This window comes from Diceros bicornis, chromosome 36 (assembly GCF_020826845.1).
Source record: "Diceros bicornis minor isolate mBicDic1 chromosome 36, mDicBic1.mat.cur, whole genome shotgun sequence".
In the NCBI taxonomy this organism is placed as follows: Eukaryota; Metazoa; Chordata; class Mammalia; order Perissodactyla; family Rhinocerotidae; genus Diceros; species Diceros bicornis.
This window is the reverse complement of record NC_080775.1, coordinates 26,802,092-26,828,101: the sequence shown is the minus strand read 5'-3', so window position 1 is coordinate 26,828,101 and position 26,010 is coordinate 26,802,092. Positions and strand designations below refer to the sequence as shown.

The 26,010-nt window shown below is 37.2% G+C and overlaps 2 protein-coding genes across 3 annotated transcripts in view; both read left to right on the top strand.

Moving 5' to 3' along the window:
* The window catches only part of ODAD2 (outer dynein arm docking complex subunit 2), a 182,302-nt gene that overhangs the window by 20,195 nt on the left and 136,097 nt on the right, over window positions 1-26,010 (top strand). For both annotated transcript variants that reach the window (XM_058532680.1, XM_058532681.1), the window contains 3 exons: window positions 10,912-11,117; window positions 12,889-12,987; window positions 19,736-19,883. In XM_058532680.1, the coding sequence (XP_058388663.1) occupies window positions 10,912-11,117; window positions 12,889-12,987; window positions 19,736-19,883 (453 nt within the window). The remainder of the gene's footprint in view (window positions 1-10,911; window positions 11,118-12,888; window positions 12,988-19,735; window positions 19,884-26,010) is intronic.
* Window positions 1-26,010, top strand: part of MPP7 (MAGUK p55 scaffold protein 7) — a 456,322-nt gene that overhangs the window by 352,073 nt on the left and 78,239 nt on the right. The window lies entirely within an intron of this gene.

The following is a 26,010-nucleotide window of genomic DNA, read 5'->3' as shown; positions in this document are numbered from 1 at the left end:
AGGGCTTTTTCATCTTCCCTTTTGAGTTAATAACACTAGGAACAATGGACTCAGCCCTGTTAATGAAGCCTAGATGTTTTGATTATTTTTATCCTTTCTGGGCATCCCATGATTACTACTGAATTGGATTGTCTTAGTAAGCGTGTGAGCTGCACGTGCACAAGAACGGTGCTGCTTTTGTGTCTTTCATGGCTTTTGAAATAGTGCTGGACAAAGAAATCAGTCAATATAATATTTTACAAAATAAATTTTGGTTAAAGCTGATGTGGGTACGAAACGATACGCAAGGAGTACTCACGTGACACACTTAAGCTCCAGGCTGCTTCTCAAGCAGATGTCAGTTCCGCGGATCCCACGTGAGATAATTTATCAGGTCCCCTGCCGCTTCTGGAGTACTCCGGATTTTGCTAGACCACTGCTGCTCTTGTCCTGGCACTTCTCTTTGTCATCATCCTGTGAATTCTTTGTGTTTCTTGGTGTTGGATCACTTGTTTCCTGGACTTCAGTTTTCCTTTGTTGTTATTATTGTAGTAAAATATAGTCATAAAACATAAAATTTGCCATTTTAAGTGTATCATTCAGTGACATTAATTACATTCACAATGTTGTGCACCCATTGCTACTGTCTATTTCCAGGTCTCTTTCATCATCCCAAACTAAAACTCTGTACCCATTAAGCAATAACCCCTCCCCTCTGCTCCTGGTAAATTCTAATCTACTTTCTGTCTCTATGAATTTGTCTATTCTAGATATTTCAGATAAGTGGAATGATACAATATTTGTCCCTTTCTATTTGGCTTATTTCACTTAGTATAATGTTTTCATGGTTCATCCATGTTGTAGCATGTGTCAGAACTTCATTTTTATGGCTGAATAATATTCCATTTACATGTATACCACATTTTGTTTATCCATTCATCTATTGATGGACACGTGAGTTGTTTCCACCTTTTGGTTTATTGTGAAAAATGGTATGAATATCGACATACAGGTATATGTTTGAGTCCTTGTTTTCAATTATTTTGGGTATATACCTAGGAGTGGAATTTGTGGGTCATGTGGTAATTCTGTGTTTAACTTTTGGAGGAACTGCCAAATTGTTTCCACAACAGCTGAACCATTTTACATTCTTACCAACAATGTATGAGGATTCTAGTTTATCCACATCTTCTCCAACACTTGTTATTTTCTGTGTGTATGTGTTATATTATAGACATCTTAGTAAGTGTGAAGTATGGTATCTCATTGTGGTTTTGATTTGCATTTCCCTAATGATTAGTGATGTTGAACATATTTTCATGTGCTTATTGGCCATTTGTATATCTTCTTTGAAGAAATGTCTATTTAAGTCCTTTACCCATTTAAAAAATTGGGTTGTCTTTGTTGTTGAGTTGTAGGAGTTCTTTACATATTGTAGATATTAATCCCTTATCAGATAGACTATTTGCAAATATTTTCTCCCATTCTATGGGTTATCTTTTTACTCATCTTGATAGTGTCCTTTAATGCACAAAAGTTTTAAATTTTGATGAAGTTTAATTAATAATTTTTTGTTGTTGCCTGTGTTTTTATGATATTTAAGAAATCATTGTCAAATCCATGGTCATGAAGATTTGCTCCTTTGTTTTCTTCTAAGAATTTTGTAGTTTTAGTTCTTAAGTTTAGGTCTTTGATTGATTTTGAGTTAAGTTTTGTAAATGGTGTAAGGTAGGAGTCAAATTTCATTCTTTTACAAGTGGATATCCAGTTTTCCCAGCACCGTTTACTGAAGAAATTGTTCTTTCCCTGTTGAGTGGCCTTGACACTCTTATTGAAAATCAATTGACTGTACATGTAAGGGTTTATTTTGGGGCTTACAATTTTATTCCGTCAGTCTATATGTCTGTCCTTACACCAGTCCCATACTGTTTTGATTACTTTAGCTTTGTAGTAGTTTTGAAATCAGAAGATGTGAGTCTTCAAACTTTGTTTTTGTTTTTCAGGACTGTTTTGGCTATTCAGGGTTTCCTGACTATCTATGTGAATTTTAGGCTTGGTTTTACCATTTCTGCAAAAAACACAATTGGGATTTTGATATGGATTGTATTGAATCTGTAGATTGCTTTGTATAGCATTGTCATCTTAACAAAATTAAGTCTTCCAATCCATGAACATGGGTGTCTTTCCACTTGTCTTTGTCTTCTTTAATTTCCTCCAGCAGTGTTGTATAGTTTTCAGTGTGCAATCTGCTTCCTTGTTTAAATTTATTTGTTAATATTTTGCTCTTTTTGATGCCATTGTAAATGGAGTTGTTTACTTAATATCCTTTTTGATTGTTGGCTACTGGTCTATAGAAATACAGCTGATTTTTGAGTGTTAAACTCAGATCTGATTTTTGAGTGTTAAATTCAAAATTGAATCCTGCCCTTTTGCTGAATTCATTTATTCACTCATTTATGTTTTTTTGAGTCTTTTGGTTTTTCTACATATAAGGTCATGTCATCTGCAAAGAGATAGTTTTACTTCTTTCTTTCCAATTTGGATGTTTATTTATTGATTTTTCTTGCCTAATTACTGTGGGAAGAACTTTCAGGACTGTGTTGAATAGAAGTGGTGAAAGCAGACTGTCTTATTCCTGATCTGTGGGGAGAAGCTTTCAGGCTTTCACCACTGAATATGATGTTAGCCGTGGCCTTTTCATATACGGCGTTTATCATGTTGAGGAAGCTTCTTTTTATTCAGTTTTCCTTGTCTTGGTGCACCCCATTATTTTGGTGGAGCTTCCTAAGTTAAAGAGGCACATAGGAGGGAAAAAATTGAGGGTTAGCATATTTGAAAATATCTTTATTCTCTCTCAGTTGTTGTTTCTGTAATGATAGTTTGAAAATAATTTTTACTTAGAATTTTAAAGGCATATTTTCCTATGTGACCTGTTTGTTTTGGCTTTTCCCGTCTAGCAGAGCCGTTAGAGTCTTCTCTTATTCCTAATGTTCTGTAATTTTCATGATGATATGGTTGGTGCTGGTTTTTGTTTGTTTTTCATTAATGGTGATATAAGTCCTTCACAACTGGAAAATATTTTTTGTATTACATCTTGAATCATTTTTCTTCTCTGTTCTCTTGTTGAAACTTGCTAGTTGGATGTTGGGCCTCTGAGATTGATCCTCTGATTTTCTTTTCTCTCACCCCCCCACTCCCGCCATCCCACTTTCTGCAAATATTTCTTTACTTTATCTTCCAAACGTTGTACATATCTTTAAAATTTAAGCTCTCATATTTTTAATATTTTGTTTTGGGCTGTTTATTTTTACAGATCACATGCTTTCATTTCTCTTGAGTAAAACTTAGGAGTGAAGTGGCAAGAAGTTAAACTACTGGTATATGGTAGTTGTATGTTTAACTTTTTGAGCAACTGGTAAACTGCTTTCCAAAGTGGTTGTAATATTTTACATTCATGCTGGCAGTGTGTGAGAGTTTCAGTTCTTCCACATACTCGTCAGTAGTTGGTTTGGTCCATCCTTTAATTTTAGACATTCTAATAGGGGGTGTACTGGTATCTCATTGAATTTTAATTTGCATTTCTTGACTGCATCCTTTCATATGCCATTCATAGATCTTAAGTGGTAAAGTGTCTATTCAGATCTTTTGCCCGGTTTTTTATTGGGTTGTTTGGTTTCTTATTACTGAGTTGTGAGAGATCTTTATATATATTTTTGGCTTATATATTCTGTCAGATATGTGATTTTTAAATATTTTCTCCCAGTTTGTGGCTTGTCATTTCATACTCCACACAGGGTCTTTCAAAGAGCATATGTCCTCAATTTTTATGAAGTCTAATTTATTAATTTTTTTTGTATTGTTGTATCTAATAAAGGTTTGCTAAACCCAGCATCACAAAGATTTTCTCCAATGTTTTCTTATGGAAGATTTTAAATGTTAGATTTTACGTTTAGGTCTATGATCCATTTTAATTTATTTTTTGTTCATGATATGAGATATGGATCAAAGTTCTTTTTTCTTTTGTATGTAGATGTCTAGTTGTTCTAGCACCTGTATTTGTTGATAAAACTATCCTTTCTCCACTGAATTGCCTTTATACCTTTGTCAAAAATCAATTTTCCATTTGTGTGGGTGTATTTATGTTTCATGAATCTATTTTCTATTTTTATACCAGTAGCACACTGTCTTGATTACTGTAGGTTTATAATAAATCTTGAAGTCAGGTAGTGTAAATCCTCCAATGTTGTTCTTTTTCAAAGTTGTTTGGTTATTCTATGCCTTTTGCATGTCCGTTAGAATATTAGAGTCAGCTTGCCAATTTCTTCATAAAAAGCTTGAAGGAATTATGATTGAGATTGTGTTGAATCTATAGATCAATTTAGGGAGAAATGACATCTTAACAATATTGAAGTTTCCAATCCATCAACACAGTATGTTTCTCCATTTATTTAGGTCTTATTTAATTTCTGTCAGCAATGTTTTGTAACTTGCAGTACACAGGTCTTACACATCGCTTGTGAAACCTATCAAAGTATATTTGGGGGCTATTGTTAATAGTAGTTTTAAATTTTCAATTTCTGATTATTTGTTGCTGCTATATAAAAATGCACTTGATTTTTGTATGTTAATTTTATATCCTGAAACATTGCTAAACTCACTTATTAGTTCTAGTTTCTGGTTTGTAGATTCCAGAGGATTTTCTATGTACATGATCATATTGTCTGTGAATGATGATTTTACCCCTTCCTTTCCAATCTCAGTGCTTTTATGTCTTTTTCTTTCCTTAATGCACTAGCTGGAACCTCCAGTACAGAACTGAACAGAAGTGGTCTCTTGTTCCTGGTGGTAAAGGGAAAACTTTGTTTCTCACTGTTAAGTGTGATGTTAGCTGTGTGGTTTTCACAGATGAAATTTATAAGGTTGAGGAAGTTCCCCTCTATTTCAAGTTATTGAGATCTTTCCTTACGAATGGCTGTTGGATTTTATCAAATGGTATTTCTGTACCTATTGAGATAATCATGCGCTTTTTCTTTTTTAGTTTGTTAACATTGTGAATTACATTGATTTTCAAATGATCAACAAACCTTTCATTTCTGAGAGAAACTTCATTCATTCAGGGTATATTATCTTTTTAACATATTTTTGGATTTTATTTGTTAAGATGTTTTGCATCTGTATTTATAAGATTATTGATGGGTAATTTTCTTTAATCTTTGTCTGGTTTTGGTATCAGAGTAATACTGGACTTATAGAATGAGTTGGGAAGTTCTGTGAGTTCGTGTAGAATTGATATTCTTTCTGTCTTAAATGTTTGTTAGAATTCACCAGCTAAGCCATCTGGGCCTGGATGGTTCTTTGTGGGAAAGTTTTTAACTGCAAGTTCAGTGTCTTGACTGGTTATAGGGCCATGCGGTTATCTATTTCTTCTTGAGGGGGCTTCTGGAGATCGTCTTTAAAAGAATTTGTCCATTTCATCCAAGTTGTTGAATTTATTGGCATAAACTTGCTCATAGTATTCTCTTATTAACCTTCTAATATCTGTAGAATCTGTAGTTATTGTTACTTCTCTCTTTCCTGATATTGATTATTGGTATTTTATTTTTTCTTGATCCATCTGGTTAGAAGTCTATCAATTTTCTCAATTTTTCTTGAAGAATTAGCTTTTGGTTTCATTGATTTTTCTCTGTTTTTCCTTTTTCTACTTCATGTTGGTATTTATTATTTCTTTTCTTCTTTTTACTTTGGGTTTCATTTACTCTTATTTTTCTAGTTTTTTTTTTCATTTTTATTATACATTTAATTTAATCTAGTCACATTTGCATTTATAGGCATTTTGATGACTTCAGATATGAATATTTTACTTGAAGCATATAAAACTAGAAGTCCTACACTAAAAATATTTACATTAGTTGAAAGAGTTCTCTTAGATCTGCAGTTGTAGAGAAGCTGTATATGAATGCACAAGGACATTCGGGGCTATCTCCTGGTGCTAACACGTGAGCATCTCTCTGGGGGCAGGACAACGGTCAGATGTAAGGCGGTATCACTACCCTGTTCCCACCATAGTGGTTGACACTTTGGAGGTGCTTCTATTTTTACATCCTCCTGCTTATTTTGGGTTTATCTTGCTCTTCTTTTTCTAGTTTTTTAAGGTGGCAGCTTAAACTATTGATTTGAGACTTTTCCTCTTTTCTAATATAAGCATTTAATGCTATAAATTTCCCTCACAAAACTTCTTCAGTGGCCTACCATACATTTTGATATGTTGTATTTTCATTTTCATTCAGTTTTGTGCATTTAAAACAAATTTTCCTTGAGATTTCCTCTTTGGTTCATGGATTATTTAGAAGTATGCTGTTTAGTGTACAAGTATTTGGAGATTTTCCTATTATATTTCTGTTACTGATTGTTAGTTTGATTCCATTGTGGTCAGAGAACATGCTCTGAATAATTTTAATTCTTTTGAATTTGCTGAGGTTTGTTGTATGACCCAGGATATAGTCCCTCTTGGTGTATGTCTTTAGATGCTTGAAAAGAATGTGTGTTCTCCTGTGCTGAGTGGAGTGTTCTATAAATGTGGATTAAAACGTGTGGTTTTGGTGTTGTAAGTTCTTCTGTATTCTTGCTGATTGTTTATCAGTTGTTGAGAGAGGTGTGCTAAAGTCCTCCAACTACAATTGTAGATTTGTCTATTTCTCCTTTTAGTTTTGTTTTTGTATTTGTAGCTCTGCTTATGCATTTGGGATTGCTATGTCTTCTTGATGGATTGACCATTTTATCATTATGTAATGTCCCTCTCTGTCCTTGGTAATTTTCTTTTTTCTGAAATCTGCTTAATCTGATGTTAATATAGCCACTCCTGCTTTCTTTTAACTAATGTTCACATGGTATTTTCTTTTTTCCTCCTTTTACTTTCAAGTTACTTATCATTGTATTTGAAGTTAGTTTCTTGTAGACAGTAAGTAGTTGAGTCATTTTTTAAATCCACTCTGTGAAGGTCTATTTGTTGATATATCTATTGGTGTGTTTAGAGCATTTACATTTAATTATTGATATATTAAGACTTAAGTCTGCAGTTTAGTTTTGTTTTCTGTTTGTTCTGTTTTTATTTTCCTGTTTCTTGTTTTTCTGTGGATTACTTGAACATCTTTTAGAATTCTATTTGATTTATCCATAGTGCTTTGAGTGTATGTCTTTGTATAGATTTTTTTGTGGATGCTGTACGTATTGTACTATATATTATACATATATAATTTATCATAACTTACTGGTTTGCCATTTTATCATTCTGAGTGAATATAGAAACCACATCTCTCTTTAAGTCACTTTACTCTCTCTCATTTATAATTGTCTTTATTTCCTCTACATATATTAGTAAGTATATGAGACAATAATTATAATTTTTGCTTGAACATTCAAACAACATTTAGAAAACACAAGAATGAAAGTCTTTTGTATTTACCCACACTTTTGTTTTTTTCTGTAACAACATTTAGAAAACACAAGAATGAAAGTCTTTTGTATTTACCCACACTTTTGTTTTTTTCTGTTGTTCTTTTCTTCCTTTCTGATGTTGCAAGTTTCCTTCTTTTATCATATCCTTTCTGTTTAAAAACTCTTTTTCCTTCAGGGTAGGTCTGTTGGTGACAAATGCTCTTAGTTTTTTTTCATCTGAGAACATCTTGATTTCCCATTCATTCTTGAAGAATATTTCCACTGGATGTAGTAATCTGAGTTGACAATTCTTTACTTTCAGCACTTGAAAAATATTGTTCCGGTCCTTCTGGCCTCCATGGTTTTTCATGAGAAATCTGCTTTTATTTTAATTGTTTTTCCCTTATAGGTAAAATATCGTTTCTCTCTCATTGCTGTTAAGGATTTTCCTTGTTTTTGGTTTTATGGAGTTTGATTATTCTGTGTCTTGGCGTGGATTTCTTTGGGTTTATTCTGTTTAGGGTTTGCTCAACTTCTTGAAGCTTAGATTTATATCTTTTTCCAAGTTTAGGAAAATTTCAGACATTCTTAAAATATATTTTCAGTCTGACCTTCTTTCTCCTCTCCTTCTGGTGCTCTGATGACATGACTTTTTGTTATGGTCCCACAGATCCTGAGACTCTGTTCATTTTTTTTTCAATCTGTTTTCTCTTTGTTGTTCAGATTGGGTAATTTCTATTGCTCTGTCTTCAGATTCATGGATTCTTTCCTCTGTCCTCTCCATCCTGTTACTGAGCCTATCCAATGAGTTTTTATTTTGGTTTGTAAATTTCAGTTTCAAAATTTCTATTTGGTTCTTCTTTATATCTTCTATTTGTTTGCTGAGACTTTCTAGTTTTTCATTTGTTTCAAGTCTCTGTAATTGCTCATTGAAGTGTTTTTGTGATGGCTGCTTTAAAATCATCTCAGATTATTCCAACATGCATTTCATCTTGGTCTAAGCATCTATTCATCATCCTTTCTTAATCTAGTTGTGATCTTCCTGGTTCTTGGCATGACGACTAATTTTTTATTGTGACTTGGACATTTTTGGCATTATGTTGTGAACCTTCGGATTTTATTTAAATGTTTTGTTTTAGAAGGCCATCTCTGACCTCTCACTGCTGGAGGTCTGGAGGTACTGCAAGGTGAGGGTGAAAGTCCAAGTTCGCCACTTAGTTTCCATTGGCATCCCTGGTGGTATAGGGTGCTTCATTACCGCTAGGCAGGGATGGAAGTTCAGTTTCCCCACTAAGCCTCTGCTGCTGCTACTCTGGCTAGGAGGGGGAGAGTACCTTATTACGTGCTTCCCGTTTAAGGGGCCTCCACTTAAATCTTGGGGGATGGGCCCATTACTGCCTGGAGGCGGTGATTTTACTGCATCTCTTGAGATGATCACATGTGGTCGTTACACTGATTTTTGAGTACTGAACTAACATTGAATCTGGGGATAAATCCCACTTGGTCACGATGTCTTACCCTGTTTGACATTGCTGGATGTAATTTGGTAATATTTTACTGAGGATTTTTGCATCTGTATTCATGAAGGGTGTGGGTTCATGTTTATCTTTTAATGATTTTGTCTAGTTTTGGTATCTGGGTAATGTGGCCTCATAAAATAATTGAGAAGTATTCACTACTTTTCTTCTTTCTGAAATTCTTCATGTAGATTGGGTATTATGTCTTTCTTAAATATTTGGTAGAATTTGCCAGTGAAGCCATCTGTACCTGGAGCTTTCTTTGTTGAAGGTTTTTTTATATTGAGAATTCAATTTCTTTAATAGATATAGAACTATTTAGATTTATATTTCTTGTTGAGCTTAGGTAGTTTGTATCTTGCAATGAATTTGTACGTTTTATCTAATCTATCTAATTTATTGGTATCAAGTACAATACTCTAGTATTATTCTTTAATGTCTGGAGGATCTGTATGATAACCACTTTTTTTTTTTTTGTGAGGAAGATCAGCACTGAGCTAACATCTGATGCCAATCCTCCCCTTTTTGCTGAGGAAGATTGGCCCTGAGCTAACATCCATGCCCATCTTCTGCTTTACATGGGACGCCGCCACAGCATGGCTCTACGAGCAGTGCATCGGTGCGCACCCGGGATCCGAACCTGCGAACCCTGGGCCGCCGCAGCGGAGCGTGTGCACTTAACTGTTAACCGCTTGTGCCACCGGGCCTGCCCCAACTTTTAGTGTATTTGTATCTTTATATGTGAAGTGGTTTCTTTTAGACCACAAATAGTTGGATTTTCCTTTTTTATCCAATCTGATGATTTCTCTTTTAATTGAGATTTTTAAATCATTTTCATTTGAATGATTAGAGTTGAACTTAAATTTAGTGTCTTGCTAGTTGTTTTCTCTTTGTCCCATTTGTTCTTTGTTCTCTTTTTATGCCTCTTTTGAATTAATTGAGCTTTTAGAAATGATTCCATTTTATTTATGCTATTAGTTCATCAATTACACTTCTTTTTAAGAGTTTCTTAGTTGCTGCCCTAGGGCTTATAATATATATCTCTATTTTATCATGTCTGCCTTTAAATAATAGCATTCAATATCACAAATAGTTTAAGCACCTTACAACAGTATACATTGAATGCCTCTCCCTGTCCTTTGTGCTATTATTGTCATACATTTTACTTTTACATGCTGTTAACCCCTTGAAACATTGTTACATTTTTACTTTAGTCAATTATATTTTAAAACGTAAAAATAATACAGAAAGTCTTTTATATTTATTTTCACCATTTCTACAGATTTTCATTTTTTCTTTGTAGATCCGTGTTTCTGTCTAGTATGATGTTCCTTCTGATTGAAGAACATCATTAACACTTCTCTAGCATAGGCCTTCTGGCAATGAAGTCTCTCATTTTTGTTCATCTGTGAAAGTCTTTATTTTACCTTCATTTTTGAAAAGTTTTTTTTGTCTGGTATAGAATGTTGAGTTGACAGATTTGGGTTTTTTTTTTTTTCTTGCAATGCCCTAAAGATATAACTCCCTTTTCTTCTGGCTTGCATTGTTTCTGAAGAGAAGTCTCTTTTAATTGTTATGTTTCTTTGTCTATAACGTGTCTTTCATCTCTGGCTACCTGCAAGATGTTTTCTTTATCCTTGGTTTCCAGAATTTGAATATGACGTGTCCCAGTCACTATAGGGTTAGAGTTTAAGTTTTTCTAGTGGTGGTGAGGAGTGAGTAGGTCCACCTTGTTGTTGTATCTGTGTGTGCAGCAGTAGAGGTGCGAGCTTAGGAAGGTCACATTACTGTTAGTCTAACTCCAAGAGAGGCCTTGGTCCTGAAGTTGCCCTTATCCAATTTGTGTCGCTTAAGCAACTCAAGTTGGATGCGTCTGAGACTTCCTTTTCTGACTTTATCATCAGTGATAATTTTCAGATAGCTCTAGATAATTCAAAAGTGTTATCATTGTAAAAATTATTCTTAATTCTTCTTTCTAAAGGCAATTACCTTCAATGAAGAACAGCAACAGCAAAAAGATCAGCCTAACGAGGAACCTAAGAAGGGTGAAGCAGTCGCCTTTCATAAAGCTGTTACTGGTTCAGACAGAAGTACACTGGAGAAGAACCAAATTAATTTTGGGAAGAATCAAATGACCAAAAGATTAGAGCCAAGTTTAAACTGGAAAGCCACTGTTGATTTCAAAGAGTATGTAGACATTTGCATGATGGGTTTTCTGAAATATCTTCAGTAACCACAAATTTGCCTAATTTTGGGGGGCCAGCCCTGTGGCTTAGTGGTTAAGTGCGCGCTCTCCGCTGCTGGCGGCCCAGGTTCAGATTCCGGGCGCGCACCGACGCACCGCTTCTCTGGCCATGCTGAGGCGGCGTCCCACATACAGCAACTAGAAGGATGTGCAACTATGACATACAAGTATCTACTGAGGCTTTGGGGAGAAAAAGGGAAAACAAAAGGAGGAGGATTGGCAATAGATGTTAGCTCAGGTCCAGTCTTGCTCAGCAAAAAGACGAGGATTGGCATGGATGTTAGCTCAGGGCTGATCTTCCTCACCAAAAAAAAAAAAAAAAAAAAATTTTGCCTAATTTTTCACATAACTTTATTTCATGGTAGAAAAACAGAGAGTAGATATTTACACCTCTCTCCATGATATAAGTTGATTCTTTCCTGCTCCTCTTCATATTCCAAGCAGGAAGATTTGACATCACCTGGGTTTGTGTGTAGAGCACTGTGATGGGAAGGGAAGAATCCCACTTCACTTTCATGTAGTTGGTGAGTCAGGGCAAAGAACATGTGAAGAAGATGATGAAACACATGGGGAAATCCCATGGGAAGTGAAAACAGAGTGGTAGGGACCTGATTAAGTAAGTGTTAGGAGAATTTGGATTAAAATTATGTGATTAAAATTATGTGGAATTAATTAGGGAAACATTCATAGAAATCACGTCTTGTCTATTAACAGAACTTTAAGTAAATATACTAAAAATGTTAGAGCCTCAAAGATATTATCAAGCCTAAGTGAAGTGGACACTGGTTTGATGAATGTCTGAAATATATAAGACCAGTTCCATTTAGGACCCTCTGTAAATAGGTGCCGAAGCAAATATTAAGGGCCAGTGTTACGTAAATGCCGAGGCAGTCAGAGGTGCCTGGAGCACTTTTTAAAGATTTAGCAAATAGGCTTACAAGTTTCAGCCTACTTTTAATGCTGTATGTTGTCACTTGATTGGGTTAAGAACTGGCTCCCAGCTGTTCACACAGGAACCTCACCTGTAGGGATTCTGAAAACCAGGGGGTGATTGCTTTTTGGAAGCAAACCCAGAGAGCTGACAGAAGGAAAGAGTCCTGTAGAACGGGGAGACATGCTTGCTCCTCTAATGCTCATTGATTTTGGGGTGTTTGACCTTGGTGACCCTATTTGAAAGAGTGAGTCTGAAAATGACAAATGTATGGGCTACACTGTTAACTGGGAGGTGAATTTTAAACTACTGGTTTTTCCATGTGCTTATTTTTTTCAATTAAGAATTTACTTAAGTATTTAATGAAAACCCAGTATGTGCCAAGGACTATGCCAAGGCTGGGAATGCTGGAAAACCAGACACAGGCCCTGCTGCTATGTTGGGTGGGGAAGGTAAGAAAATAGGCAACTTTAATCCGGGGCAGTAAGCACCGAGAATAGAAGACACGCAGTGAAGGACTTACGATGGCAGCCTGGGAAGACCTGTTCCTAGTACAAAGAGATACTGTGCAAAACATTTCTTCATTGTCTGAAATGCATGGGTGTGCCTGAAGGACAAAAGGACGTCTCAGGTGTCAGATAAGGCTGGAACTCATAGTCATTCTTTGTGTCAGAAAACACATCATTTGGGTGCATGAAAATGATGGACTATTTGTATACGTTTCTATTTTTAATTTCCTATTAATCAGCATAAAGTAATTAATACAGTTAATATTTTTTTAGGCGCAGAAACTTAGTAAGAGACACTCAAGAGGAAAAACATGGAGGAAGACTTGAAAAGTCAAGACCATCTGTTTCACCTGGAAAAGCACAGTTAGTTCGGTATGTTTCTGTTGATGTGACCAGTTCTTTACAGCCAGCCCTTGCACTATGGGCTAGAGAATGCTAATTAATGGTGTTCTTAGTGTTATATTAGAGTCCTAAGGTATCTATATTGACAGTTACTAGGAATGTGGTAAAAATGGTAACAGTGGATTTCTTTAAATATATTTACAAGATATCCTTTTAATGAAGAGTGACCTGAAATGCAGAGATCTACCGGTATTAGTTAACTATGAAAATGAATGTATTTAATGCAAAGAGTAGTGAACTAAGTGATAGCAAAACTGGGCTCTTAGCTGATCTCTTGCCTCTGAACAATCGTGTCAGAGCAAAGTGAAGTCACCTTTCTGGGCCTCACTTTACTGATCACCAATGGCTCTGGCAATTCTAAAGTGATGTATGTTATTTCTCATTAAAACAGCCATTAATAGAAGGCTAACTAATACACTTCTTACCTGATTTTCAGTTTGACAACCAAAGTGACATATTTGGAAGAGAAGGGTTAGCCACTTTTATTAGAGAGTTTTAGAGTGGTGGTGGGAAGAAATGGAGGAAATTTCACATTATAAAGTTTGCACACATGGGAAAAAAGAGACACTACCACATTTATGCTGTTTTTGAGGGGTTTAACATATTCAATTTGTTTGACAATTTTTTCTTTTACTTTTTATTTTGAACTAATTATGGATTCACAGGAAGTTGCAGAGATAGTGCAGAGAGGTCTCATACACCCTTCACCTAGCCTCCCCCAGTGATTGCATCTTGCATAACTATAGCACAATATCAAAACCAGGAGATTAAGATTGGTACAACGTTTATGCATAGTTCCATGCCATTTTACCACGTAGGTTTGTATGATGACCACGGCAATCAGGATGCAGTACTGTTCCATCATCACACACAAGTCCCTCCTGCCACCCCTTTATAGTCACACGCGCTCCCCTTCCCCCATCATTCCTAATTCCTGGAAACCCTTCATCTGTTTTCCGTGTCTATAATTTTGTCATTTTGAGAATGTCATTTAAATAGAATCATACGTTTTTGATGTTGGCTTCTTTTTCATCACCATAATACCCTTGAGATCCATCCAAGTTGTATTACTAATGTGTCCCTTTTTATTGCTGAGTAGCATGCCGTGGTATGTATGTACCACAGTTTGTTTAATTATTCACCTATTGAGGGACATTTTAGTTGTTTGCAGTTTTTGACTATTAAAAATAAAGCCGCTATGAACAATCATATACAAGCTTTGTATGGATGTAAGTTTTCATTTCTCTAGGATAAATGCCCAATTTCTGACACATAGGGCAATTGTGTATTTAGCTTTTTAAGAAACTGCCAAACTTGTGAGTGGCTGCACCATTTTACATTCCCACCAGTGATGTTTGAGAGTCAGTTTCTCCTTATCCTCTCCAGCATTTGGTATTGTCATATTTTTTGTTGTAGCTGTTCTAAAAGATGTGTAGTGACATCTTATCGTGATCTTGGCATTTCCCTAATGGCTGCTGATGCTGAACATCTTTTCATGAGCTTATTGCCATCCATGTAATTCTTCAACGAAATGTCTCTTTATCTCTTTTGCTCATTTTCTGATTGGGTTTTGTTTTTTGTTTTTTTGTGAGGAGATCAGCCCTGTGCTAACATCTGCCAATCCTCCTCTTTTTTGCTGAGGAAGACTGGCCCTGGGCTAACATCCATGCCCATTTTCCTCCACTTTATGTGGGACGCCGCCACAGCATGGCTTGCCAAGCAGTGCGTGGGTGTGCGCCTGGGATCCGAACTGGCGAACCCCGGGCCGCCGCAGCGGAGCGCGCGCACTTAACCGCTTGCGCCACCGGGCCAGCCGCTGTTTTTTTTTTTTTAATGTTGAGTTTTGAGAGTTCTTTATGTATTCTGAATATCCTTAGTTGGATTTGTAGTTTGCGAATAATTTCTCCATCTCTGTAATTTGTCTTTTTATCCTCTTAATAGGATCTCTTATAAAACAAGTTTTTAACTTTGGTGAAGTCCAATTTAACATTTTTTTTCTTTTATGGATCGTGCTTTGATGTCATGTCTAAGAACTCTTCATGAAGCCCTTGGTCCTGAATGTAATCTCCTATGTTTTTTCCTAAAAATTTTTTACATTTTACATTAAAGACTTGGACCCCTTTTGAGTTAATTTTGTATAAGCTGTGAGACTTAGGTCAAGGTTCGTATTTTTGCCTGTGGGTGTCCAGTTCCTCCAGCACCATTTGATGAGAAGGTTGTCTTTCCACCATTGAGTTGCTTTGGCATCTTTGTCAAAAATCAGTTGGTTGTACTTGTGTGGGGCCATTTCTGTTCAATTGATTTTTGTATCTAGCCCTTCACCAATACCAAACAGTCTTTTTTTTGTTTGTTTGTTTTTTTGTGAGGAAGATCAGCCCTGAGCTAACATCCATGCTAATCCTCCTCTTTTTGCTGAGCAAGACCGGCTCTGAGCTAACATCTATTGCCAATCCTCCTGCTTTTTTCCCCCAAAGCCCCAGTAGATAGTTGTATGTCATAGTTGCACATCCTTCTAGTTGCTGTATGTGGGATGCGGCCCCAGCACGGCCGGAGAAGCGGTGCGTCGGTGCGCGCCCGGATCCGAACCTGGGCCGCCAGTAGCAGAGCGTGTGCACTTAACTGCTAAGCCACGGGCCGGCCCCAAACAGTCTTGATTGCTATAGCTACATAGTAAATCTTGAAATTTGGTAAAGTGATTCTTCTCACTCTTTTTCTCTTTTGTTTTTCCAGAAATTGTTTTAGCTATTCTAGTTCCTTTCCTTTCCACATAAATTTAGAATAATCTTGCTATATCCCCCCAAAAAATCTTACTGAGGATTTTTATGGAAATTGCTTTAAACCTCTATATTAATTTTGGGAGAATTGATATCTTTACTATGTATAGTCTTCCAATCTATGAACACTGTATGTCTCTCTGTTTATTTATGTACCGCATAATGACTTGACATATATTACAAAATGATTACCACAATAAGTTTAGTTACCATCCGTCTCCTCATATAATTACAGATAGAATTTTTTTTCCTTGTGATTAGAACTCTCAAGATTTACTCTCTTAGCAACTTTCAAATATACCGTACAGCAGTGTTAATTATAGTCCTTATGTTTTACGTTCCATCCACAGTACTTATTTATCTTATAGCTGGAAGTTTGGGCCTTTTGACCCCCTTTCTCCAATTCTCCCACTCTCCACCCCCTGTGACAAATCTGATCTCTTTTCCTATGAGTTTGGTGGTTTGTTTTTTTAGATTCCACGTGTGAGTGAGATCATACAGTATTTGTCTTTCTCTGACTTATTTCACTTAGCATAATGCCCTCAAAGTCCACCCACGTTGTTGCATATGGCAGGATTTTCTTCTTTTTATATGGCTAATTAGTATTTTTAATTTTTTGAGGAACCTCCCTACTGTTTCCCATAGTGGCTGCACCAATTGTTGTATTTTCATTTTCATTCAGTTTGATGTGTTCTTTAATTTCCCTTGAGACTTTCTTGACCCATGGATTATTTAGAAGTGTGTTGTTTAGGCTCCAGGTACTTGGAGATTTTCTGTTTCTGTATTGATTTTTTAGTTTGATTCCATTGTGGGCAGTGAACATACTCTATATAATTTCAATTCTTTTATATTTGTTGACATTTTATATGGCCCAGGATATCTTGGTAGTTCTTTGGGTGCTTGAAAAGAATGTGTATTCTGCTCATGTTGGGTTGAGTGTTCTGTAAATGTGGATTAAATCATTTTGTTTGGTGGTGTTGATTTCTTCTGTATCCTTGCTTATTTTCTGTCTAGTTCTATCAATTGATGAGGGATGTTGAAGTCTCCAACTATAACTGTGGGTTTTTCTGTTTCTCCGTTTAGTTCTGCTTTTACTTCATGTATTTTGCAGCTTTGTTGTTTGCTGTATACATACTTAGGATTGCTGTGTCTCCATGGTGGATTACCCTTTTATCGTTATGTAATATTCCTCTGTGTCCCTGGTAGTTTCTTTTTTCTGATATCTGCTTAATCTACTAGTAGATTAATATACTATAGCTACGTCTGCTTTCTTTTGCATGTTATATTTTTTTCCTCTTTTTACTTTCAAACTGCCTGTATCGTTATATTTGAAATGACTTTCTTGTAAACAGCATTTCGTTTTTTTTTTTGTCCACTAAGTCAAATTCTGTCTTTTAATTGGTGTATTTAGACCATTTACCTTTAATGTAGTTATTGATATGTTAGGGCTTACATCTGTCGTTTTATATATTGTTTTCTGTTTGTTCCTTCTATTTTTCATTTTTCTTCCTTCCTCTCCTCTCTCCAACCCTCCTGTGTATTCTCATCCATGCAAGTATTTTCTAGTCTATTCCATTTTGGAGCATAGTAGGAGCATAGTAATTTTCAAGTTTTATTAATTTTTTAGATTCTATGATTCTCTTAATTTCTCCAGATCTTATTTAAATCTTAGGTTTGGCAGGCCTCCTGTGATACCACATTGGTGGGATAAGGTGTATGGTGCCTCCCTAGGTTGGAGAGGAGTTGCAGGTGTTCCAATAGGCCTTCGTTGACACCTGGGGAGGTGGGTGAGGAGCTCCTCGTTATTTCTGGGTGGTGGTGGGAGTTCAGGCTCTGCCTAGGCCTCTGTGGGTACCAGCCTGGATGTGAGCAGGGGGACCCTTTGTTACTTTGTCAGTGGGGGTTGGTGGGTTGCAAGTTGTGACTGTCCATTAGGCCTCCTCTGACACCACCCAGCAGGGCAGTTTGGGCCCTTTGCTACAGTTAGTAGAAGTAGAACACCAGACTCTCCACTCGGCCTTTGCTAGTAGAAGTGGGGGTAGGCCACAGGGTTTTCTGTGATGTCGTCTGGAGCAGACCATTCGTTATCTAAAAGTTTTCTGTCTTGTTAGGCTCTTCCTTTCCTGGTTCTTGGACCAGAAAGAGCAGGCGTTTCTTTTTCCTCTGCGCCCACTGGAGTTTCTGCATCACTGGCTTCTCTGGTGCCCAGGCTGGGATATACAAGACAGAGAGAAAATCCACAGAAATCACCATTATGTTGCTTCCCAGGTCCCCAGATTCCTAGATGGTCTTCTTTCTTCTCTCTATCTGTCAGAGCCATCTCATGTTTGTTTTATATATAATATCCAGGATTTTTAGCTGTACTTAGTGGGAGGAATAGGGAAAAGTAAATCAACTTCATCATTCCTGAAATAGATGTTTGACCTAAAGTATTTCAATTTTAAATCAGATTTTAGTGAGTCAGAGAACTTCAGGGTACTAGATATGGTAAAGTTGTAATGTATCTAAGCAACAACCATTACTCAGTGGTAAAAATTATAACTTCGCTCTGTCTATTCTTGCTTAAGTGGATATAATGATGTGATACAGAAGTATTTCTTAAGGTGGAGTTCATAGATTAATTAAACATTGAAATTTGCTTCTTTTTACCTCCTGAATGTATAGTTGCTGTGGGACAGGACAGGAAGGGTATCAAATAGAGAAAGAAGTTTAAAGTTAGATGTCAAAAGGATTCATCAGTGGAAAAGAAGAACAGCTTTCCTTCAGGGTACTGATTTTTTGTGTATGTGATCTTAGAGTGATTGGGTAAACATAATGCACTCTGCCCTCAACTCTAGGGCCTGGTTAGGGGAAGGGAAGGTACATTTAGAGTTTCCCCAGAGAATTTAGGTTTATTTAGTATATGCTTCAATCTAAGACCTTTGAGTAAATTCACATCGTTTCTTAAGTAGACCTGATCTATGGGATTTTCCTCTGTGACCGATCCAGGTTTCCTGACATCTTTTGGACAAGAGAGTACGTGAAACTGAAACTCCGCTCATGTGGCTTGTTGAATTGGAGCAGGCGCTTCCGTTCAGGATTTCACTCCACTGTGGCCCAGAGAGCACAATCTGCACGCTCCCTGTGTCAAAAAACCTTCGAGAAATTGAGAGAATCATAGAATCTTAAAAATTAATAAAACCTGAAAATTATCCATCCTCCGACTGTGCTTCCGAATGGAGTAGATTAGAAAAGACTTTTACGGAAGAGAGCATTGGAGGGGTTGTAGAGAGGAGAGGAGGGAGAGAAAGAAAGAGAATGAGAATGAATTAGATATGATCTTGAAGTTTTGAGTGAGCTAGCCTGTGTCCAGGACCTTGACGTTGAGTTAGAAGCTTCCAGAGCAGTGAGGAATAAAGTGTACTCCCTTTGGTAAGGGAGACTCTTTCCCTTTAGGGCGTTTACAGCACTGCCCAACTGAACTTTCTGTGATAATAGAAATGGCTTATATCTGAGCTGTCCAATATGGTAGCCACTAGCCACCTGTGATTATCAAGCATTTGAAATATGGCTAGTGAGACTGCAGAACTGAATTTTTAATTGTATTCAATTTTAATTAAATAAATAAATGCAAATGTAAATAACCACAAGTTATTTAACCACTATGACTAGTGGCTACCTTATTGTACAGCACAGCCTTAGGACATTTACTTAATTTTCTTGTTCATCTCTTACTATTTCTTTATTATGTTTGCACCCAGAGCAATAATACTGAACTGTGCCTGCTGTAGAGACGTGAGTTTATTCATCTCCTCACACAGATCTTAACAAAGATCTTCTAGAACTCAGAAGGTGTTGGTATCTTATCTATTGCTTATGTATATGTTGCTGATATGTTAACATTATAACCATGTCCATGTGATAGCACAGATATATTTATTACATGTTGTTGTTCCTGTTCTTAGAAAGAGTATTGATAAGATTGAGGAAATCGTTAGTGAGAGCTCCTCAGAGAGTGAGGAAGATGAAGAACCACCTGATCATCGTCAGGAAGCAAATGCAGATTTGCCGTCAGAATATTGGCAAATTCAGAAGCTGGTGAAATATTTAAAGGTAAGACAGACCTTTTGGCTTATGTTTGTGATGTTTATTTTAAATCCTTTCCCAAAATGTATATTCTGCTTCCAAGTTTATTATATGTTTCTTTCAAATAAGGGTAGTAAGCATCCCCGTTATTATTTAAGTGTGCACAGGGGAAGATCTTATTACCCTGAGGATAATGAGGTTAGTCCTCATGGAGTAGCCAGGCTGCCAGGTGCCAGCCGTCTCCCCTGGCAGGGGAGTGGGCAGTGGGCCATGGCAGCCACCACATATTGTGACTTGCTGCCATTTTGTGATTTGCATTATGGTGTAGTGGAAAGAGCATGGATTTTTGAAGTTGGACTTAAACTAAATTTTAGGTTGTATCACTTACGTAGTGTGGCTGTTGAAAAGTTATGGCTTTGAGCCTTATTTTTCTCAACCCATGGAATAAAATTAATACCTATCCTATAGGATTATTTTAAGGATTGAGAAAACAAATTTGAAACGTGTGGCATAGTGTCTGATACGTTGTAGGTGCTTAAAATATGTATTGGTCTATTTTTGTTACTCTCTTAAATAAGATAACGTGTGTGAGAACAATTTTACATAATAACCAGCCCATATAATGTTGTATTTAAGTACTCAAATGGGGGGAGGGGAGGGGGGAGGAAAATGATTTACCAAAACCCAGGTTAATATTAATTCTGATATTGAATAGCTGATATTGATAATGTCTAGGCTATGTCTAAAGCTGTAGTCCAGAAATACTTGTGAAAACAACATTTTGACTTACCTTATGTTGGCCTACTCCTTTTCCTGGTTTTTGGTCAAATCAGTCAAGGGCATTTGTCAGTGGCTTTGTATATTTACAGATATTTGTGTGACTCATAAATTGCTAAAGGGTACTTTTTCTGTGCCTTTGAGGTCATCCCAAACTGACAAGTAAGATAGCCTATGTGCACGTATTTGTGAGTTTGACAAAGGCCCTCTGCGCAGACTCAGCATTGCAGGCATAAGTGAGCCAAAAGAGTTTTTCCTGCAAGAAAACTATTCCCTCTTCTTCTGATGGACTTGGCCTCAGCTGCAATTCCCAGCATTTCTCAGGAAAAATTGTATGTTTTCCTGAATCCCAAGAAAAATTAGTCAAGAAATTGGGAAAACAAGAAAAAGTATTCTAATTCTCTTTCGAGAATTAAAATTTAATACTTATCATAAAGATGTTACTGGTTCGAAGGAATCTCCTGACATCATGGAGAGCAAGAGGAGTTGATTGTCGTGATCTTGGTGATCATTCCACAATGTATATGTATGTCAAATCATCACACTATACACTTTAAATATATACAATTATATTTGTCAATTATTCTTCAATAAAGTTAAAAAGAAAAAAAGAAAAGAAAAAATAGGCCAACAGCGGAGTCAAAGGTGAAGGTAAGCGTTTCCAGGCATCAGGGCAGGAGCGAGTAGGGGAGAGGTGGTCATGGTCTGATCCGTCGGCCTTGCTCAGAGCTGTTGCTCTGCTTTAAATGTGTGTCTGCGGCTAACGGCGAGTCATTCTTGCAAAACCAAGTACTGTTAAGTTTATATGCATAGTATACTTGATACAAATCCTGTTAGTGGTGTTCCAAGAAATAACAAATTTTGGAAGCAAAATAAGTCTTTAAATTTGAAATTTTGACCTGTGATTCTGTGTAGCTTTGTCAAGCTTGCTAAGAGATCTGAATGTTATGTTATTTGGATGTACCCAATAAGGTTTGCTGACATTTTTTCAGTGTTCGAATGTTCGCTATATTATATATATTATGTATTACAATTTGTTCTTTGTAAGTAATTTAACAGAAGAAATGCAAAGAGAAAAAGATGTGAAAGTGTGTTGTGGAACAGTCCATCATGAAACCAGAAAGTGATCTGAAAAATCTGAATTAGCAAAAACAACATAGATTTCAATGGCCAAGCTAGCATCAGGGCAAGCAGATACAATATTTTCATCATTAAAAAAGGAAACGAGCTTGTGTAAAGCAAGCCCTAGCGCCCACTTTGGCTATGCTTTTGGAAGCCTCTTAACAATTTGACCAATATAAATGCAAAATGAAAGAATTGTTTTTTGTATATCTGGAATATTTGTCATGAAACAAAAATCAAGACTATGGGAAAGGACAATTAATGCTGTGTGTGTTTTAAAATTTCATGTTAAGAATATCTTATAAATAGTAATTGTTTTTATATCGTCTTTCAACCTTTAGAAAGACTTTTATTTGGCATTTATTTTGTGTTAATGTTCCCCTCTTTTAGTGTTTTTTCTTATTAAATATCAGATGGAGATCATTTTTACATGTTATTGCAATGTATATAGATTTTTTTTTTTTTTTTTACAGAAAACCTCTGGAATTTTTAGCATCTTTATCACAGAAAATGATTCACTGTTTATTATTATGGAAATGATTCACTATTATGGTCAGCATTATTATTTAAAGACATATAAATAAAATTTAGGAAAAACCATGGAATAACTTATGATTTCAGGAATTCCTGAGAATTTCTGGGAATTCCGATTTCTTGTTCCAGAATCTTGAAGATATATGTCTGTCAGGAATTTGGAAACAGTAGCGTGGAGCACAGGCTGGAGTTGAGGCCCCAGGGTCCTGCACACCCCCTTGGCGGGCATCTTTATGTGCAAACCATACAATCAACTTGGTGGCCCAGCCCAACACAGCAGCAATGTCCAGACTCAGGAGACTTTCCTGACAGTACCTCTGCTCCTTTACTGAACCACAGAGCTGCCCATGATCTCGTCTCCTCTACATGTAAAGAGCATGTCATCTGGGGAAAAAATGGGCAGTGAACTTTGCCACGCAGTAATTGAGCAGCTGGAGCCAGACAGGCATTGGGGCTCGGACATGGCCTTTTGGAAGAAGATTGGAAGAGCCCTGGTGTTTATCCAGTGAATTCTGGTCTATTAACTTTATTTCATTAGTAAAAGGAAATAAAACATTCAAAGGGTCAGAAGCATCAGATAGGCCAGAAGGCAGAATGACTAACAGTTAGACGCATGATCTTCGATGGCAGAAAGACTTCATTTGAGGCGGGATTCTGCTCCTTACCAGCTCAGTGGCCTTGGGGGCGTTGACTGACCTCTCTAAGCTACAGTTTCCTCATTGGTCAAGAGGGCAAAGTAAAAGTTCTCATATTTTAGGATTATATGAATATTAAGTGAAATCTAACACGCATGGAGTGCTTCGCATAAAGTACTCAGTACCTGTTGGCAATAATAATTATTTCTATTGCATATATTATTACTATAGAAAATGTATGGCGTGGAATCTTATTGATTTGCCCAGGTGGCCCTCAACTTTTGCTTTAAGTTTTCTAGCAACCAATAAAAGGAGGGAAATCCAGTGAGTTAATACAGTTGCCAGTGAGTGTAACTGATCCTGGTGCTAAGAGCAGAAAGAATTTTCTCCCTGAGGACTTAATGGGGCAGACAGGGAGTGAGGTAGTGAATGACATCCTCAATAATATCTTCCCAGTAAACATGGCAAAGAGAGTTTCTCATTTTAGTCTAATTATTGAATAACTATCTTGAGTTTCTCAACTATTTAGAAGTCCATATAATATTGGCCAAAAAGGGATGCACTATTTCTGTCCCAGAACAGCTAAGGAAAACATTTATTGATGAAGTGCTACTTAAGCTTGCACAAGTTATTCATCAATAAATCATGTGCAAATGTGATACTTTTGGCCAGACAGTAAATTGCTTGGAATTCTTATAGTTCCCACAGGTAAATATTCTTAACGTAGCCAATAAAAGGAAAAGTATATCTACAAATGATTTCAAGGTTTTTGACGCAGATAAATGTTTTATATGGAGACACGAAAGGATATTAAAAGTATGTGAAATGTGAAATTGAATCTCTCTAGATAATCTCAAAATAAATACATCTGACATTTTAATTTACAAAATTATGCCTAAATGTAGACTTACACTAGCAGAGAAACGTTAATGTTCTCTTGACTTTCTACTTACCATTTTCCAAGTACAGCAATGTCTGTAATTGTTGAAAAAAATTTGATGAGCTCATTAATACCCAAACAGGTCGATGAACTATGGCTTGTTATTTATCCAGAGCTATGAGCTCAGATCTTGGCACATAAGTAAAGGGAGTTTGCATTTAATTATTTGGCTTTGACATACGCTCATTTCAACTTGCAAGTTTTATATATGTATATATTCTTTTAATCTGGATTTTTAGAACACAATTTAATTTTTAAACTAATGGATACATTGCATTTTTACTCACTAACCTTCCAACTTCTCTTTTTCCCCACGTAGCTACTCTACTCTCTAGAGTAGAGAGTCATCAGCTCTCTACTCTAATTCTAAATGAAGCTGTAAACCCCCTTTCAGCTACCTTAGTGAGAAACGCTTAGATTCTGCCTTCTGCTGTCGTTATGGTTCAGCTTGTCTGTCTTATCAGCTACTCCTTGAGTGGAGAGACCATATTAAGCTCACTTCTGTATCTTGCAGGTTGTCTTGCTAATGAGCACAGGCTTGCCTCTCCGCCCTCTGCCCAGAAGGAGTGATGGGGAGAGGACGAGGTTCCCGAGGGGCCAGGCTGTGTGTCCTTCACTCTCAGCTCCTTGAGAGCAGTTTTTCCTCCCTCTGAGCCAGAGTCATTCCTTCTGCTATGTCTTCCCCTATCTTCTCTTACTCCCCTCTCTCCTCCTTTTCCCACTCCCATTCTCCTTGTAGATATACTATTTTGTTGCTGCATTTGCTAGCTGTATGTGGATATTGTTTTCTCCCCTGGCCAGGGCTGCTTTAAAATATTGTAATTAAAATGTTTTGCTGTGGGGGCTGGCCTGGTGGCATAGTGGTTAAGTTGGCACACTCCACTTCGGCGGCCCGGGGTTTGTGGGTTCGGATCCTGAGCGTGGACCTACATACTGCTCATCAAGCCATGCTGTGGCAGCGTCCCACATACAAAATAGAGGAAGACTGGCGCAGATGTTAGCTCAGGGCTAATCTTCCTCACACAAAAAAATAAAAGTGTTTTGCTTTGGATCAGTCTCAGCAAGTGGGGGAGATAGTTGTTAAAGTGTATGCCCCACACTAGTTCTGTGAGTCTCTCTAAAAATATACCAGTTTCACTCATTTCTAAATCAAGTATGTGAAAATCCCTTTGTGAAATAGGAGGAGAGTTGGAGGATGAATGTCTGCACCCATAGTTGAAACCCTATTGGAATTCGTTTCTAGGTGGATTGAAGGTGGATTGAGTATGGAACTTAAGACTGCAGGATCAGGAATCCAAGAGAACATTGAGGAGACTATAGAGTGATGCCAAGAAAAGGGTTGGCCAGCTTTTAAATAGTTTGGAGGGATCTCAGAGACTGGGTCTAGAATCATGCTCTCTCTCCCCTCTAGGCATTTCCTAGGACTGTCCCTCGAGAATGAGATGTCTATACAGTCCTGCCATCCGTTCCACGCTCAGCTGGGGTAATATTAGCAAGCAAGTTTGGAGACGTCTGCCCCTACCCTGAAGTGCTTCATTCAGCCCCTCTATTCCTGAGTACTTGCTGCAATAATGGCAGACTCTGGGGTTAATCCCCAGGGCCATTTCCCCAGGTGTACCTCTTCCCTGCGGGATGCCTATTTCTGCACCTGGGGTTTTGATCCAACCAGCTGGGGAGCAGGAGGATGAAAGCACCGACTGAGAAAGCTGAGTCCAGCAGCAGGTGGTGTGCAAAGTGAATCAGAGCAGAAAGAGACGGGAGGCCAGTGAAAGGGGGTTGTGTTGATAGTGAGGGTGTGCTGGGGGCTTGCAATAGGATAGTGTCCTTGGAAGCAGTAAAGACATGGCCGAGAAAGAAGGCAGGCCAGTTTATGAGGAGGGTTTGGTTTGGAGCAGATTAAGTTTGAAGAGAGTGAAATACCTAAATAGAAATGCCCATGTGTTGAGTTGGAAAGACAGGACTGAAGCTCCAGTTATTCCGCTTTGGGAGCCAGGGGAATGAATGATACTGAGAGAGACAATAAGGAGGAGCAGGTGGGCCTGATTTCGTCTTTTTATTCATGATTGAAGGTGACCTCGTAATAGCTAATCAAAAAGTAGCTACCTCTTACTCGAGTTAGTACAACTAAGACAATCTTTTTGGACTA